Source organism: Hipposideros armiger, unplaced genomic scaffold, assembly GCF_001890085.2.
Source record: "Hipposideros armiger isolate ML-2016 unplaced genomic scaffold, ASM189008v1 scaffold_135, whole genome shotgun sequence".
Taxonomy (NCBI): domain Eukaryota; kingdom Metazoa; phylum Chordata; class Mammalia; order Chiroptera; family Hipposideridae; genus Hipposideros; species Hipposideros armiger.
In genome coordinates, this window is record NW_017731485.1 from 2,868,520 (window position 1) to 2,887,401 (window position 18,882).

At 42.9% G+C, this 18,882-nt stretch overlaps 1 protein-coding gene across 3 annotated transcripts in view; it reads right to left on the reverse strand.

Moving 5' to 3' along the window:
* Positions 1-2,256: 2,256 nt before the first annotated feature.
* LOC109386573 (ATP-binding cassette sub-family A member 3-like) overlaps positions 2,257-18,882 on the reverse strand; it is a 69,710-nt gene continuing 53,084 nt past the window's right edge. For all 3 annotated transcript variants that reach the window (XM_019649889.1, XM_019649890.1, XM_019649891.1), the window contains 10 exons: positions 18,561-18,777; positions 15,928-16,098; positions 13,106-13,284; positions 11,250-11,375; positions 10,280-10,474; positions 6,980-7,167; positions 6,181-6,351; positions 5,611-5,801; positions 2,927-3,000; positions 2,257-2,536 (listed from right to left, as the gene is read on the reverse strand). In XM_019649889.1, the coding sequence (XP_019505434.1) occupies positions 2,408-2,536; positions 2,927-3,000; positions 5,611-5,801; positions 6,181-6,351; positions 6,980-7,167; positions 10,280-10,474; positions 11,250-11,375; positions 13,106-13,284; positions 15,928-16,098; positions 18,561-18,777 (1,641 nt within the window). In that variant the 3' untranslated portion in view covers positions 2,257-2,407. The remainder of the gene's footprint in view (positions 2,537-2,926; positions 3,001-5,610; positions 5,802-6,180; positions 6,352-6,979; positions 7,168-10,279; positions 10,475-11,249; positions 11,376-13,105; positions 13,285-15,927; positions 16,099-18,560; positions 18,778-18,882) is intronic.

The window sequence follows — 18,882 nt, forward strand, 5'->3', positions numbered from 1 at the left end:
CGCCCGGCCGCCAGCTCCGGGCCCCTGCCCTGCCGTCCGAGGCCGCCCCGTCCGCTCCGGCCCGCGCGCGGCGCCCACGTCGGGTCCCGCTCCCCTCATCCCCGACCCGGAGGCCCCGCCTCTCGCGCGCTGCCCTCTTCCTCTCGCGTCGCGGTCCCCAGTTGCAGGTGGCGGGAAGTTTGAAGGCGAGTCCAGTGGCCGCCCTCGGGGGTGGGGGTGGGTGTCTGTGGGGTCAGGGACCTTCCAGAGGCGAGGCGCAGGGTCGCCCCAGAAGCCCCGTCCAGGGGCGGACACGGCGTGCCGCGCGCGGTCCACGCGACCCTTCGCTCCGCGCGTGCGGCACCTGCCCGTGAGCGCCGCCCGCCTCCATCCCTTGCTCACGCCCGCAGGTGCCCCCTGGCGCCTGCTCCCCGGGGCCGACGACGCCCCGACACCCACGCCCGCCGCAGCCTAACGGTTAGAAGCGCGGGCTCCGACTTGTGCCGCCGCCGTCCCGCTGGCAGGTGCCCTCGGCGCCGGAAGGAGCTGGGCTCCGGAGCGGGCAGGCTCCTTAGGCTTCATCCGAAGAGGGCGTGAAAGGACGCGGCCGGACAGGGGGCTTCCGTTCGGCTTAAGGTGTTTTCTCTTAGATTCTTCTTGCTGCTGCCTGAGGCAGGTGTGGGGGACCATTCGCAGAACCTACCCCCCTCCCCCATTAAGTGTGGCTTCCAGTGATTCACGGAGGCGGCCCGTACCTGCGGGGTGTTACCTGCCGGCCTAGCAGGGGTGGCCCAGGGCCCGCGAACGTCCCCACCATCAAATGAGCCAAAACCACACCTTCTCTTCAAATGTATGTCCTCCTTGGGTATTTTCCCTCCGCCTTAGGGTATTCTTTCGAGTTCTCTTTACCTCCTTATAGATAATCCCGTTATAGGGAAAGTGCTTAGTGGAGGACCTGACACACAACATTTTTTTGCTCCTTGATGGAAGATGAAGAGGTGAGTTGGGGGATAGGGAGGGACGCTAAAGGAATTTTTTCAAGGGTCAGTAAGGAAACCAACTTGGAGACTATACATGCAAGAGCTTAGTAATAACGACTTCTCTCTCCCTTTTTAACTACCCTGGCTGTAATCCCGAGTGTGGCTTGGGATTAATTTCACTGCCAGAAGCAGTAACCCCGAGCCACACTCGGGATTACACTGCAGTGTCCCAGAGAAGTCCCTTACCTGCTCCCTGTGATCCTGCAGTGTCCTCCTGTGATCACCGATGAGAACGCCGGCCGATGACAAATTGCAGTGTTTTTTATTTGATTACATTATAGAATAAAATTATATTATTTTTAATAATTATTTAGTATATTATAATTTATGATTTTGTGTTTCAAACTTTAAAATACCTGGGATGCCTACTAGACTCTTGTTTGGACAGATTTAAGTGAGTAATCCCTAAGAATTACAGGCCTACAATATAAAACAACAAATTTCCATGCAAAACAATGTACCGCTTTGGGTATAAAATTACTGACATAATCAGACCGCCAGGGAGGTTAAAGATGGCCAGCCTGGGAAACAAACTTTGCAATTAGCAAAATCACTTGGCCAGAGATCTATGGTGGGCACAGGAACGGAACTCATAAAAAGTGAGATTCCAGGGCTGGTGGAGTGGCGCATTGGTTAAGAGCTGGCTTGGGATGCCAGAGGGCCCCGGTTCGGATCCCACATATGAGGGCCAGTGACAATGCCCTCCACAGCTAAGATGCTGAACAACAGCTCAACCTGGAGCTGGGCTGCTGTGAGTCGACGGCGACGGCGACGGTTGCAGCCCCTGTGGCAGTGGGTTGCCATGGGCTACCGTGTGTAGCCAGCAGCCAGCGTGAGCGGCCAGCAGCCGCAGTGAGCGGCCGTCCAGAAGCCGGCGACTGATCTGCCTTGCCCAGGAAGAGCGCAATGACGGTGCCAACTTGGGCCAGTGAAGCAACGTCCTCCACAACTAGACTGAAGAACAAAAAGACAGCAACTTGTCTGTTCCCCTTCCCCCAATTCCCCAATAAAAAATCTTAAAAAAAAAAGTTAGATTCCAGCTAAAAACAATAGAACAGAGAATGGCTGCAGGGTATCACCTTATTACTCACACTATCCCACTGAGAATATAGAAATACTGCTCTTTCATATTTCTAGGAGAGAAAACAAGAATATTGCCAACTGTCTTTAAGTTTGCAAATGCTGGATACACAGGCCACCCAGGTGAAGCTACAAAGAAGGGACTTGTGTTCTCCTTTGGGGGACTCTTTATTACATAAATATAGCTACACCAAGACAAACACACACACAGGAATGGCCCTCTCTGTGTCCGGGTGTAGTGGGCAGTGGCCTAAGAAGACATAGGGTCACCCGTTGGAGCTGAGTCTCCTGGCAACTTTGCTTTAGAATCATCTTCGATCATCTTCTGTGTTCTGCAGGCTTGCGAAGCTCAGGAAGACTTGTTCCAGCGTGATCTGACTGATAGAATAATCTTCTAAATTTAAATGCTTTTTAGCTTCCTCCAAAATACCAAACACCTTCAACAACAACAAGAAAGCACAGTTACCATTGCAGCCCTCCCCTCCAGCCCCCAACCCGGACGAGCCTCTCCTCCACACTGCCTCCAATTCCCGCGAAGTTAATGTTGAAGGAAAAAGGGCACAGAAAGAGGGGAGATGAGAACGTAGGCGGAGTAGATCACTGAGGACCTGAGAGGAAGCAGTTCTCTGTCCCCACTCTGTTGATGGACGTGGACCAAAAAATGGGATTTAGAGCTAGAAACCTGAAGCAATGAAACTCCAGGGACCATAGAAAGTAAACTAAAGTCTCTGCTTCCCCAGTAACACCAGGTTCCCCTTCCCCGAATACTTCCCATCATTAGTGCTCCCTGAACATGTAATATTAGAAGAGCATGGTTCTGTAGTCACCTTTGCCCAGCTATTGTCCTTGCTGGGAATGTAGTAATTAAGGATCCCTTGGTCCTGCTGCTTTAATACGCTACCTAAGAAGGGAAAGATAGGATGAGTGAGTCATCTTACAGGTTTCACTTAGAATTGCCAAAATATTGCCACATCTACTCAATTACCTATAATAGAACGGCAACTAGATGTCCTATGACGAAAGGGGACTCGTTCATTAATAACCCACTCTCTTTGGTACACAGGACACGGTTAATTCCTTTCAGCACATTTGTTCCTGATGAAACAGTCTTGTTATGTGAAGCTCATAACAATTATTGAGAGCAGGCTTTCAGGCACGCACAAAAACATGTCAGCTCACGGGCCCAGGGAATGACACCGGAGACTTCTAAAATTCTAATGTTGCTGCAAGGCTTTATTCCTGAACAGATAGCTGGGAGGATGCTGACTCGGGCCGTGTGAGGAGGTAGGCGGGCACAGTGTGGGGAGCAGGACCAGGCCTCCTAGCTGTGATTACCTGCCACGTGAAAGGGGGAATCATACGCACACATCCCCTAAGTCAGGCTGTGTGCTCCTGATTCTTTTACAGGTAAGAACTCCGTTCTAACTTAGAACAAACTGATGTGTTTACACTTAATGCATATTTGCAGATTACTGCAGATTGGATGAATTGGGATTAAAATGTGTGGAAGTTATTTACATGTTTATAATGGTGTTTGGATTTTCTTAATATGGATTTTAACACATGTACTGTCTCCATGATAACCTAAAGCTCTTCTTGTGTAATATTTCAGACAGAGAGCTTAATGAGTGATTCAAAGCAAACACAGAGGAAGCCTCCCCATTTAGGTCAAGTAATAGTAACCCAGATAGCTCCATGTGCCACTTCCAAGCGTTTGTCCCCCATGAAAAATAAGCAATAGCTTCACGGTTATTATGGACATTTCTTTTTTAGTGTGTTTTTAACCTATGCATGCACCCTTGAAAATTTAGGCAGAGTTTTCCCCCTTTTGAACTTTATGTGAATGGAATCATCTAATGCAGGTGTCTGCAAACTGCAGCTCGCAAGCCACATGCGGCTTTTTGGGTACTTTCCATCTCAAAAGGTTGCCGACCCCTGGAAGAGCCAATCCTGTCCCTCACAACAATTTAAAAATTATTTGAGAGCCAAAACAAATGAAATCACCATTATGTGAATAATATCCTTTAAAATGTTTATAAATGAAACTATGATAGTTTTGTTTTCATTTTCAATTTTACTTCAGAGCCACATGTACGTACCCAAAGAGCCGCATGTGGCTCGCGAGCCGCACTTTGCTGACCCCAGGCGGCTCTTCGGTCTCAAAAGTTTGCCGACGCCTGATCTACTGTATATTCTTTTCTTTCTGCTTCTTTCACTCAATGTTTGTAAGATTTATGCATGTGGTTGCATCTAGCTAAAATTCATTTTCCTTTCTAAATTATAATCTGGTGTATAAGTATTCCACAGTTTATTTTCCATTCAGCTACTGCAACTGTAATATTAATCTCTGTTCCACTGAGGTCTTCCTCTGAGGTTTCGTTGTCTGTTTTTGTTTGGAACATATTCGTTTCCTCATTTTGCTTGAGGCTCTGTGTTTGGTTTTAACCCACCTTCCCATGAAAGCACACACTTGTGTCCACGTTGCCGATGAGAGGGCTCGGGTCGGTGTTTAGCGTTCCTCTGTAGGTAGGCAAGTTGCTAGGACAGCTCCCAATCAATAAGGTTTTTTGGTCATAACTCCTCTTTGTGGCAGTTTAGGGGCCACATGAAAAACACCCCTGATGCCATAAGTACTCAAAAAATATTTGCTGAATGAATGCGTAAGTGAAGACTGAACTTCTTAGTGGACATACCCATGTGCACGTGTCACAGGCATATCATCATCGCTGGGACTGACACTGAGGAATTATTCCCCCCCTATCTCTGGTCTCCACATTGGCTCTGCCTTCACTCCTTAGCTATTTTCTGATCTCCATGCTTACCGTGTAATTGATCCTGCTATTTTTCCATCGCCTAGAGATAACATCCAACTCCTCAGCCTCACACACAGTGGGAACCTCTGTGATATTTTGCTCAGCCTAGCCAAGTGGAAACTAAGATGAAAAGCCAGAAGTATTCAGAGCCTTGCCATGGCCCTGCTTGATGTTTAGGAAGGAGAGGTATGAGACAGAGAGAAATTGTTTCTGTCTCTCTATTGTACCAGGTAGGCAAGAGGGGCTTACTGATTTTACTTTTGGAAGGAGAGGAAAGCTTACTGGTTCTTGTTTGCATTGTAATACCATATCCTGGCAGAGACCAAAACACCAGAGTGACATGCTTAGCTGCCAGACAAAAGCCTCAAAATGTTGCATGGATAATACGTGAAAATAACTGAGAATTACGATAAGTATGACTTTAGAGATAAAATTGACATGGACAGAAGAAATCCTAAACTGCCTTATTAAAGCGATAGAGGAGGTTAGGGTGAACCTTTTTATGTGTATAAAACTTGTTACCCTAACTAGGCACAAGAAGTTGTAGAAAGAAGGATCCCAAGAGGAATTCAGCATGGAAGCGAATAAATATTAATAATCTATAGGAAAGAGTTATTGAAGACATAGAACGTATGCACAGCAAGAACAACAAACATGATTTAATACATATTGAACAAAGGCAGCCCAACCTAATTTACCTGGGAATGTCATTGTGATGAAAAATTTTAAATCATCCAATTCATGCTTTTGCAGATCCATCTTAACCTTTATGTTCAGGTTGTAAATATTGCCAAACTTGTTTTTGAGGTGCTGAGGGCTGCCCAAGCACATGAACTTTCCCTTCACCATGATGGCCAGCCTGGTACAGAAGGCATCACATTCCTCCATCCTAGCAAAACAAGATACAAGAATGATGTAAAACTTAAAAAGTTTCCTTTGGGCAGAACTTCCCTAATTCAAACAGCGCCAGGATTTCATGGCTCTGTTTTCAAATGGGAGGTGGAATTTGCCGATCGTGAAGCTTGTCGTTGGGAAGTGGAAAGTTTTCGAATGGTAAGTTGTAGAGGATGAAATCCTCAAACACAACAACCTGTCCTCTCCCCCCGCTTGGTGATTTAATGAGGGTTCTTGACTCTTCCACTCATTAGAATTAAGAAGGAACTCACATACTCAAGCAAGCTTGCTGTCCAATATTCCAAGGCCCAAATAATTTTCACAACCACTACCGTGCTGGCCAACCCTCTTCCAAGCCTTTCAAGGAGTCACACCTGTGGGAGGTTATAATAATGGCCTTGCCACTTTCACGTGCCAGTGTCACCGCATCCCAGAGCAGGCGCCGGGCCACGGGGTCCATGCCAGTTGATGGCTCATCCAGCAAAATGACTGAGGGTTTCCCCATGAGGGCAATAGCAGTACTCAACCTACGTTTGCTTCCTCCACTTCGTGGTCATAGAAGGTGAGAGAATATAGGGAAAGGGGATGATATACAAATCCATTACTTATAAGACAGTGTTAACACAAACATCTCAAATGCTAAGAATCTCAGCAAACACTTAACATGGACACCCACAATGCTGATTGGATGTGACTTCTACAGGGTAGCAGGCTCAGGTGTATATATCAATTATTTTTTTCATTTGAAATGTGGAGGAGTGACTTTGATATAACTGATTGTAGCAGTATTATCAGTGGCATCTATTTACTAGTTCTTAGGGTGGCATGATCTCCCAGGTACATAAATAGGATAATTTAAAGGGTCTACATCCCTCTTTCTTAGCAAACAAAGAACCATACAGACACTGGGAATAATAAGATGCTCTCCTCTGAGTCTCAGATGCTACAGTTCAAACCTAACAAGGATTTTGAGTTTCATTTCTGCAAAGGAAAGACCTGGAACCACACTGATCTGTCATATTTACTGCATTTTAATCTTGTGACTCATTATATAGTTTCACAAATAATTGTGTGGCAGAGGGAGTTAGGTGGAGCTAAGGCATTTATTTCAAACATCAGAAACACAGAAGGCACAGCAGCAGCAGCAACAAAAACATCCGCATACTGACTCACCTGTAGGTGCTGATAATCTTGTCAGCAAGGGGCTCCAGTTGCAGCGAATTCAACCATTTGTTCACATACAGCTGAATCTGGGGCTCAGAGACTCCCCATAATCTGGCATACATGGTCATTATTTCCCGACCAGTCATGTATTCCAGCAAGGCATCAGTCTGAGGACAATAGCCAATTCTTGACTTCACCTGATTACAAGAATTGCCGTAATAAGGACCCAAGTCACCTGTCCCACTGAGCATTCTTTTTTTTTTTTCTCTTCTTTAAAAAATTTTATTGGGGAATTGGAGAAGGAGAACAGTGTTGGGGAATTGGGGAAGGGGAACAGACAAGTTGTTGTCCTTCAATCTTAGTTGTGGAGGGTGCAGCTAGCTCAGCTCTAAGTCCAGTTGCCATCCGGCCACCTGTCAGCAGCTCAGGCCAGCTCAGCTCAAGGTAGCTCAAGGTGCCGTGTTCAATCTTAGTTGCGGGTGGGCATAGCCCACCGTCCCATGTGGTAGTCAAACCAGCAACCTTGTTGTTAGGAGCACGTGCTCTCACCAACTGAGCTATCCTCCTGTTGGCAGCTCAGCAGCAGCTCAGCTCAGGCACAGCTCAATGACCCATGTGGGAATCGAACTAGTTGCCCTGTTGCTCAGAGCTTAGGCCCTTAACCGACTGAGCCACTGAGCCACTCGGCCGGCCCCAACCACTGAGCATTCTTGAATGAGACAGAAGACCTGCAGCCCTCCCCCACCCCCCCAGACCACATCTCTAAGAGTACTACCAAGAAGTCTTCTTTACTAAAGGCCACATTTTGGCTACTGGATCTGTTGTAATAAATTGGAATGAGAGGTTCCCCAATTCAGTTTTAATAATCTTCGGGATGAAGAAGTTAGAAATAAAATCCCACAGGCCACTGAATTTGGAGCAGTATTAGAATATGAGATGCTCCCCTCATTAATGAGAAATTCCAAGGGACGTGGCCACATGGTTGTTTTTGCCCTGCAGAAGTTACACAGTCACCTGTAGACCTCGTTACATAGTAAGGCTGAACCGGAAGCAAAGCCTTCCACTGCTCCCACAAACAGAAGAATTCAATGAGTGTTGCTTTATCAATTAACTAACCCTTTTGTGGATTTGTCTTCAAAGACACCCAAAACACTAATTCAAGATATATGCACCCCTATGTTCACTGCAATGCTATTTAACCAAGATATGGAAGCAATCGAAATGCCCATCAATAGACGATAGGATAATGAAATTGTGGTGCATGTATACAATGGAATATTAAGTACATGAAAAGATGCTCAACATCAAATCATTAGAGAAATGCAAATTAAACCACAATGACATACCACTTCACACACACTGGGATGGCAATTATTGACAAAACAGAAAATAACAAGTGTTAGTGATGATGTGGAGAAATTGGAAGTCTTGTGAATTGCTGGTGGGAATGTAAAATGGTGTAATCGCTAAGAAATGCAGTATGCTGTTTCCTCAAAAAAGTTAAACAAATTACCCTATGCTCTTGAAATGCATTTTTAGGAATATATCCCAAATAATTGAAAGCAGGGACTCAAACAGATATTTGTACACCAATGTTCAGAGAAGCATTATTCGCAATGGCCAGAGAGTGGAAACAACCCCAATATTCATTAATGGATGAGTGGATATTATTCAGTCTTAAAATGGTATCAAATTCTGATGCATAGGTGAACCTTGAAGGCATTATACTAGGTGAAATAAGTCAGACATAAAAGGACAAATATTACATCGTTCTACTGATATGAAAATCAAACTTATAGAAACAAAAAGTAGAATAGTGGTTATCAGTGGATGGAGAAAGGAGGGGGAGTTACTGTTTAATAGGTAAGAGGTTTTCATCTTGGGACAATGAAAACATTCTGGAGATGGACAGTGGTGAGGGCTGCACAGTAATGTAAATATACTGAATGCCAATGAATTGTGCATTCAGACATGTTTAAAATGGTCGATTTTATGTTACGGATTTCTTACAACAATAAAATGGACAGTGTTAAACACGTTTTTGAAGCCTGAGGAAATGAAAAGACCACCATCTGTCGTGTTTCAGAACAGCCCACTTGGAGAGATCCCCTGAGCCTGAAAGGGCTTCCCCAGACTTCCTGAATCTTTTGTTGCAAGAGGCTTAGATTTGCCTGTATGCCTGTCTCTCTTTTAAATTTGACAGAGAGACACTCTCTCTTTGGCTCCCAATTTAGCCTTTTCTCTTTGGCACCATCTTCATTGAACCTTTTTTATTTTTCATTCCTCATAGTCAGGGGACTGGTTACACAACCCCATGTCCCCCAAGGGGATTTGATAAGTGGTATGGATAAGGGTATTTAGGGAGAGACCCCATTCGCACCCCTTCTACCCCAAAAACCACCTGGCATGACCCACTCACCTTCTGTCATCAGGTATCACTTCTTCTATTCCCTCAACTTCTTCCCATCTAGTATAAGTGTAATCCAATTGTTCAATGTATCAAATAGCCTGTTTCCTTCCCTTTGCTTCACAGATAACATTCTTCAACATACAATCCAGTTTCTTAGCTTCATTTCAGTTACCAGACTACTGTGGATCCTACAGCAGGCCTGCCCCCGGCCCCCAGTTACCTGATCAGTGTTCAGTGAACTGAAAGGGGCTCCCAATACCGCCATCCAACCTACCCCAGGGCGACAGTCTTTGCTGCTCTGTCAATGACTTCTCGTTCCTAAAGCCAGGGGACACTTCAGGAGGCTTTGCTTGCCTGAGACTCCCTGAATTTGACACCTTCCACCATTTCCTTCTTCCTGGAGGTTTCTCCCCACTTGGTGTCTTTTCACCGCTAGGCCCTCTCCCCCAGGTGGCATGTGCCGCCAATGGCTGGCTTGGCAGGGATCCAAAGGCCAGCTACCTTGTTTCAATTTGAGGCCGCTCCAGAAGGCCACCCTGTTCCAGAGCTCGAAGGTAGATCAAGGCTTCAGTTGTAACTAAACTATCGGCCATCTTCTCCTCCTGCCCAATCTTTCCTTCCCTACAGCACCTTGTCTGGCATATGTTAGAAGCACTGTGGAGAGAACTTGTCCCTTGCCAACAGTTTCAAAGAACACGAAAAATACTTGTCTTACATTCTCCTCTTGTTGCCTTACTCTCTTCAACAATGTCTCTCTCTCTGCAGAACCTACCGAGTCAACAGTACCAACATCAGTGCCTGCCCTAACTCCCATCTAGTATCTCCCGCCATCTGCCTGTGACTTGCACCCCCAAGCTAATATCATGCTTCTCACATCTTAGACTATAATAGCGTCTTACCTTCTGGATATTGTCAGTGATGTTCAAACCATCAATGAACACATCCCCAGAGGTAGCAGCCTCCTCTCCAGTCAAAATTTGGAAGGTAGTCGTTTTTCCAGCTCCATTGAATCCAAGCAATCCAAAGCATTCCCCCTTTTGGATTGCAATGGAGATATTTTTCACAGCCAGAATGACCCGAAACTTAAAATATATCTAAAACACAAACAAACAAAACCAGAAAACACAATATAGTAAAGAATATTTGTAGGACAAATACAATAACTGGCTCAGAGCCCTACAGACCACTACACTACTTCAGTCTCATGTGGACTCTTCTATTACACTGGGAACATAGACATCAATCCCCAAGAACTGCAGTGAGCACTGGACACCAGGGACATGCTCTCAGGTAGGACTGAAACCAGCATACGTGGTCTGACAATTAAGTTTGCGAACTTGTTACAGCGATGTTGCAAACCTTTTTTTGATATTAAAGGGATTATTCATTAGGGATTATTCAAATGGACAGTTAACCAAGTTTACTATTTGGAAGTGCTGAAAAGGCAGCGTGAAAAAGTTAGATGACCTGAACTTTTCGCCAACAATGCATGGCTCTTGCATCACGACAATGCACCAGCTCACACAGCACTGTCTGTGAGGGAGTTTTTCACCAGTAAACAAATAACTGTATTGGAACAGCCTCCCTACTCACCTGATCTGGCCCCCAATGACTTCTTTCTTTACCCAAAGATAAAGGAAATATTGAAAGGAAGACATTTTGATGACATTCAGGACATCAAGGGTAATCCGACGACGGCTCTGATGGCCGTTCCAGAAAAAGAGTTCCAAAATTGCTTTGAAAGGTGGACTAGGCGCTGGCGTCAGTGCATAGCTTCCCAAGGGGAGGACTTGGAAGGTGACCGTAATGATGTTCAGCAGTGCCGTGTGTAGCACGACCTGCCCCGCCCCCACCGTATGTTCCCGTTACCTTTGTGAGCTCCTTAATAAGCACTGCAGAATTCAGCACTTCCTGTGGCTGGCCCAGGATTCTCTGTCTTTCATTTTCCACATCTTCGTCTTCACATTCTCCGGATAATTCTTTGCACAACTTTTCCTAGATTTTCAAGATAAGAATCACAGACATGGGTGGTCCTTAGGTGTCTGGCCTAGACTGTGGCTTCCTGAAAGCTCAACTGGGGGGTAAGCTCAAAGATGTCCAAACAGAAGGTTTGACTCAGTTCAAGAAAGTTCTGGACATCAGCTCAGCGTCTCATGTACATCTTGACTAAGTTTTGAATAATAAATAGTTCATCAGTAGTATGAGGGTGGGAACCAGAGGAGAAGGAAAAGTTATCTTACATACTAGAAAGAGTATGAATTAACATGCTAAGAAGTGTACCCTAAATCTTTAGGACAGAATTTAAAGTATTTCGATAAATGGTTTTTATCACTTGTATCCTTAAAAAGGAAGTCATCTGAAGAGGGTGGGGAACTCTAAAGAATACAGTCATGAATTTTTAATAATAAATTTTGTCCAAATTAACCTGCAATGGGGGTATAGAAAATCAGCAAGACTTAACTAGACTTTTCCTAAGAAACTCACTGGTCCCTATGATCTATATTTTCAAAACAAATATTACAAGATGATATTGCTTTTTAGTAATTTTGACTAGACCAGGCAGCTTCAGGAAGCTGATCTCAAGATGTTAGAACAGAAATTTAGCATAATTTTAAGATCATTTTGTCCGATCACTTCAGAACAGATTAATTTTTTTATTTGCACAGATTCAGAAATTAGGATTACACAGCCTGACGTTTTTTCCAGAATTAGATACACGAGAAAAACTGAAGCCACAACTGAGATCAAATGTGATTTAGTGCCAATCACAGTATGTTTAATGTTGAAAGACTAAAGGATTAAGTCTTTCTTTTATGAGGGAGAGAGAGAAATGAATCCCTAAAACCTCAAATAGAAAAATGTTAAGACTGACAGAATGGCAGTATGAGGGAATCTGTGAACCTGTGCCCGAGTGAAACTGGTGAAAATTATTTGAATTATAACCATTTAAAGCCTTTGTAAATCCATGCATCAAAAAAAGAAATACAGGAGATTAGAAAATCCTTTGAACATTTGAATGATAATAAAATTATTAAAAAATCTAATTTTGTTCAGGGTACAGATAGAGCACTGCTTAAAGGGAAATGTTTAGCATTAAATGTTATATTGGAAAAGAAGAAAGCTCTAAAACAGCGGTTCTCAACCTGTGGGTCGCGACCCCTTTAGGAGTCGAACGACCCTTTCACAGGGGTCGCCTAGGACTATCGGAAAACAAAAAGACATTTACATTACGATTATTAACAGTAGCAAAATTACAGTTATAGAGTAGCAACGAAAATAATTTTATGGTTGGGGGTCACCACAACATGAGGAACTGTATTAAGGGGTCGTGGCATTAGGAGGGTTGAGAACCGCTGCTCTAAAAGCTATGGCTTCAGCTTTCCCCATAAACAAACTAGAACAAAGGAGGGGGGAGTAAACCAAAAGTAAGTAGAAGGAAAGAAATTATAAAAATAAAAACCAAAAATATCAATGACAGAGAAAATAGTCAATAAGAGAGCAAGTTAATAAACAGAATTTGGTTCTTTGAAATGATCGACATAACGAATGCAGCTTATTATAGGTAAATTACACTTTAACAAATTTTATTTAAGAAAATATATTTCTGTGGACGTTGAGTTCTCTTTTCTCCAGTAACTGAGGTAGTCATGTGTAGCTACATGCTTTTCAGGCCTAATGTTGCAATTTCTTAGAGTAATTCTTAAGGTTCATGCTTAATTACTCACCTTCCTGCATGCCTTATAGATACCAAAGTAAACGTGTTGATTGAAAAATATTCTTAGTTTCCACAAAGTCATCTCCCAAAAGAAAACCAAGAGAAGGCCGATAAAGCCTATGCAGCTCATCATAATTATATACTTTCCAATCATTTTCTCTTCCAAAGAATAAATACTCTTTGTAATATCTGAGAACGAGAGAGAGAGAGAGAGAGAGAGAGAGAGAGAGAGAGAGAGCGAGTGAGAGATCTTACTGCAGCATACTGACACCATGAACAAGGCCTGAGAAAAGAACAAATAGGATGAAATATAGGATAAAAATGAAACGTTAGGCTAAATTGAGACAATAATTTTAAGAGTGAGAAGGGATTGTTCCGCTAACAAATACCATCTGAACAATAAAGTTTGAAGGCTGATCTTCATGAATATAATGTAGGGTAATCAAGTAAGCCTATGACTATTTATATGTCTAATAATTATTGCATGCCATGAAAAATAGGCCCCAAATCCTTTCAGAAGTGAGATATCTTAAATTGATAATTAGAAGTATTAAAGTGTAAACAGTATTGCAAGGGATAACACACTAAGCTTTAAAAAGGTAAAAAAGGTCCATTAGCTGATACTTTTTGAACATTCTTAAAAAACAAATTGAGTAAAAGGCACAGAATTCCTGTTATAAGAGAATTATAAATGTGCCTTCCTTTTAAAAAAAACACAAAATTATTTTTCAGAATGGTTTTAGATTTACCAAAAAACAAAACAAAACACAAACAAAAAACAATTGTGAGGAGAGCACAGGCAAATCCACCTACCCTGCACCCAGTTTCTCTTATCACTAATATTGGTACGATCCATGTTACAATTAATGAACAGATATTATACATGACTGTTAACTAAAGTCCATGATTTATTCAGATTTCCTCATTAAAAAAAAATGTAATGTTCTTTTTTGTTCCATGATCCAATCCAGAATACTACATTGAGTAGTCATGTCTCCGTAGGTACCTCTTGGCTGACTGTTTCTCAGATTTTCCTTATTTTTGATGACACTGACAGTTTTGAGTAGTACCGGTCAGGTATTCTGTAGGATGTGATCTGTAGCAATTGTGATCTGATTTTTTTTTTTTCATGATGAGACTGGGATTGTGGTTTTGGGGGAGGAAGATCATTGAGGTTAAATGCCATTTCTATTGCATCAAAAACGGGTTCATACCATCAACGTGACTTATCATTGTTGATGTTGATGTGGATTATCTGCAGTGGCATTTGTCTGTTTTCTCTGCTGTCAAGTTACTCCTTTCACTCCCTTTCCATACTCTGCAATCTTTGGAAGGAAGTCATACTGTACCTCCCACACAGAGAGAGTGGGACGTTGTGCTCCCGCTTTGAGTATCTACAGAAATGGTTTGGAATTCTATGGGAGAGTTTTCTCTTTGCCATTTCTTTAGTTAGTTATTTCCTTATAACAAAAATAGATTCATATTATGTAATTTTTACTTCGGGTTACAATCCGATACTATGTTATTTCGTTGCTCAAATTGCTCTAGTTTTGGCCATCGTACTCTTTTCGAAGAATCTTATAAGTGTTTGCAGTTGATACATAGAAATGCAATTGAATGTTATGTTTGTATTTATTTTGCATTCATTGAGGACATTAAATTCTTGTAAAGTCTAATAGTTTTATCGGGATTCTTTTAGATTTGAGTAGACTGTCATATCTAGTATTATTTTACCTCTTCCATTCTTCATGCTTTAGAATTATGCTTTAATAATACCATGACTTTTCCTGTCACTAGATTTTACATGAAACGTTTGTTCCGATTTTTTCCCCAACTTGCTCCATCCTCCCCTAAAGTTTATTGTCATGCAGTTTATAGCTGTTTAAACCCTTTGAAGTCACTGGCTACTGTTCTAGGTAGGTGCTGGCTTAGGAAGTACTCCTACCCTTCTTACATAAAATATTTTCAAAATTATCTGATAAATGATACAGTGCCACAATTAGGGATTTATAAATGAATGTTCACCCTTTCCTTTTTTAGTCTGCAGTGCTGTTTGTCTTCCTTTTCCTTTCATGTCTGGCTCTTTTCTCCATTGTACTACTCTCTATCTCTCAAATCACTACACCGTAACCTTTACCTATATATTAAACAACAAGAAAAACCAGTTGACTTCCTCTATGAGCCAGATACTATACTGGACACTGGGAAATGAATTTCACCCATTCCTTCACATAACTTGTGAGCAGGTGAGTATGTGTGATTCTGAGTGGTGATGGAGGTGGGCGGCAACGAGAGCACACAATGCAATTATTATACAATACAAATCATTTCCCAGGAGGTCTCTGCCATAGAGGAAACGCATTATGCAATGAAAGAACCTCAGGTTTGCATCCCAGTTCTGGCCAATACAAGCTGTGTGAACACAGGGCACAGTTTCCTCAAAAGGAGTATGTAAATGGACAGCTTGACGTTGTGAAGACTTAAATAGTAGGCAAAGTTACTAGATGGTTGACTATTAGTAGCTCTTAGGTCTGTATCTGAAGGCTACTTTAAACTTACCTTGGATTTGCTTCTGAGGCTTTATTGTATTGCGTCGTCGGGAAAGTCATGACGCCTTTTTGCATCAAAAAACATAGAAAAAGACGTCATGACTTTCCCAATGACCCAATATATATTTACACAGGGTTTTCGCCCCTAGGCTTGTAAAATGACCTATGTACTAACCATGTATCCTGGCTCTCGCCTGCAAAATAAGGGCAGATTCCCCACATGTCTCATGGGCTGAGCCTGAAACTAACTTTCTAGAGACTTAGGGGCCCCCAAGATACTCACTTTCTGTACCGCAATTCAAATAGGCACCAGCATTTTGTACAGAGCACCATTTCTTCATCTCGTAGAAGGCAGAATAGTAAGTGATGCACTTGGCCAGGTTGTAATTGGGGAAGAGCAGTAACGATTTAAGTATGAAGGTCCTGGTAGCATTTGACACTCTTTGTGGAATTTCTAAAATGATGATGAGATTAGGTTTCATTATAGGAAATGCACTATCCCCAGGACATCCAACCCTCCAATTTATGATCAAACCAAGCTCAGGGAATGAAAATCCAGACAATTATATATGAAGAACATTAATGAATTCCCAGTTTGTTTTAGTTGATTGCTGATGACAGTTTGTATTGATCACTGCAGGGCTCTGATAAGTCTTTTTGGTGAAGTCTGCCTGGCACCTGATATGAACAGCAAACCACTATTGTCTAGTCTTCACATTTCTAAACCTAATTGATCAAGTCAGGAAGGTAAAGGTAGGAGACAGCCTAGAATCCAACAGCAGGGAACAGATAGGGACATGATGACATTGGAGAGTAGAGAAATCTTCAAAGAGACCAGCTGACAGGTAACTAACATTTCCCACAAAGAATGCACTTAACATGAATAATAATTAGAGGCTAGATTCCTGGAGATATGGACATGTTTAATTTATAAATGGCCGTTGTAGCATTTTAATAATGAATTCATTTTTGAGGGGGAAGAAGATAAAAAGCTCAGATAAACAAAGTTCACATAAGATACTTTGAGCACAGAGAGAGGACCAAAGAGGGAAAACTCAAGCACCAATGCCATGGCAACTCTGTCCTGTGGAGATCTTAACTTGATGTAAAGACAAATAATTCATCCAGAGGAAAGAATTCTGGATATTGGCCCCTTGAACAGATGCCAAAAATAGCGCTAATTTTATAGACCAGCAGTATCTAATAGAACTTCTCACAATTATGGAAAAGCTCTATAGCTGCAGTAATATACACAGATGACTACTGTGGCCACTTGAAATGTGGCCAGCGTGGCTATGAAACTGAATTTTAAATTGCATTTAATATCAGTAAATTAAACTTTAGGTTTAAAGAGCCACAGGTGGCTAGTGGCTACCATATTACACTGGACAGATATAGTCTGGTAACTTTTGGCCTCACCCTGTAGAAAATCATACATCTCTTCTCACCTCCAAAGAATAGAGAAAGATCTTTTCAGGTGAGGAAGAGAAACAGCGTATCTTACTTGACAAAATGATGGCTGCCTCTTTAGGGATGGGGAAAGGTTAAAGCTGACAAAAATGTGTTATTAAACAGAATTTTCATCCAGTTCAGCAAGGGCATTGACTGCTCAGAACACAATATCGATCCACTAAACTGTAAACTTCTGGAAACAACTGGTGTGGCCATCTTGATGTATCCTGAAGGAATACCAAGTCTCTTTAGAGAATTCTAGGCAAGGCTGTAATTCCTATGTGTTTTTTTAACTTTATGGGGGAACAATGTGTTTTTTTCCAGAACTCATCAGTTCCAAATCGAGCTGTTGTCCTTCAAGCTTAATTGTGGAGGGCGCAGCTCAGCTCCAAATCCAGTCATCACTTTCAATCTTAGTTGCGGGGGGCACAGCCCACCATCCCTTGCGGGAGTTGAACCGGCAACCTTGTTGTTAAGAGCATGCGCTCTCACCAACTGAGCCATCCTGCCACCTGTTGGTAGCTCAGCAGCAGCTCAGCTCAGGCGCAGCTCACTGGCCCATGTGGGAATCAAACCAGCGACCCTATTGCTCAGAGCTCGAGCTCTAACCAACTGCGCCACCCGGCAGGCCCCCCTATGTGCTCTTTTGATTAGCCTCTGTGTCTGTTCTTCATATTCCGGTAACAGGACCTGAAATTTGGCAGCATTTTAAAATAATGCCCCGTCTTTCTTTCCACTCTGCATATATTTGACTTACTTTTCTACATGATGGAGCTGATGAAGACCTAATGTGTAACATTTACTAGGAGTGGCACTCCCTCTCATTGAGTTCCTTTTTAAAGGAAATGCTTTTTGTCAGGCTCTTTGCCTTTTCATTAAGTTAGGGAAGCAGAGCCACACCATAAAACGTTTCCTGAACAAAGCTGCTGGCCCCTCCCAAGAACTCAAGATTCCTCTCTGCTCTTCCCTCTCTCATCACTACAAAGTGCCACAGCTCCAAGGGACAACACTTTTAAAATAAAAAGAGTCTAATATATTTGAGATACAATTTATTCTAACTTTCTGAGGCCTGCCCTTCCTCTGAGAAGGGAGCTGCTCATTAGCTCCCATGCATTCATGCATTCATTCATTCTCTCTCTTTCTCTGACAAATGAATCTCGGGGACAAATGCTCTGAACATTTCCAAAAGTGTGTAGAAAACAGATTCCCTAAGTCATGGGTCAGAGCTACGGGCTGTGAGGACAGAGAAGAGCGATCTTGTCAAAGGACCTGTAGGTCACGTTGAGTCCATCACTTCAGTATGAAGATCCCAGCTCTAACCCAACACCTGGAGAACTTACATCAAGTTCAGGGTTCTCCCCACACCTGGAAGGGAACTGTCTACTATTAGCCTTGGTCCATGTCTACTTACGGACTTCCTTCTGCGTTCAGGGGAACAAGGCCCTGTAAAGGCGTCACCCTTACCGAATTCAAACATGGCATCGATGAGGAGACCAAAAATGCCTGAGAGGTAGTTCAACAGCACAAGTTTGATGTAGGCAGAAGTGCTTTTCGCAAACAGGAAGCTCAGCAGGTACACCAGCGCAATGGTAGACCAGCCGTACAGCATGAAGATCAGCATGGTGTCCAGGAAGTGGTAATCCTTCAGGTACACATCCAGTTGGCAGTATCTGAACACTCCCTGAAGCACAGGGAACAGCAGTAAAGGCAAGTGGGGGATACGTGCAAAATTAATTCGTGCCAGAACATGCAGAGAAGAAAAGAGCTGGTCCCATCATTATTTAGC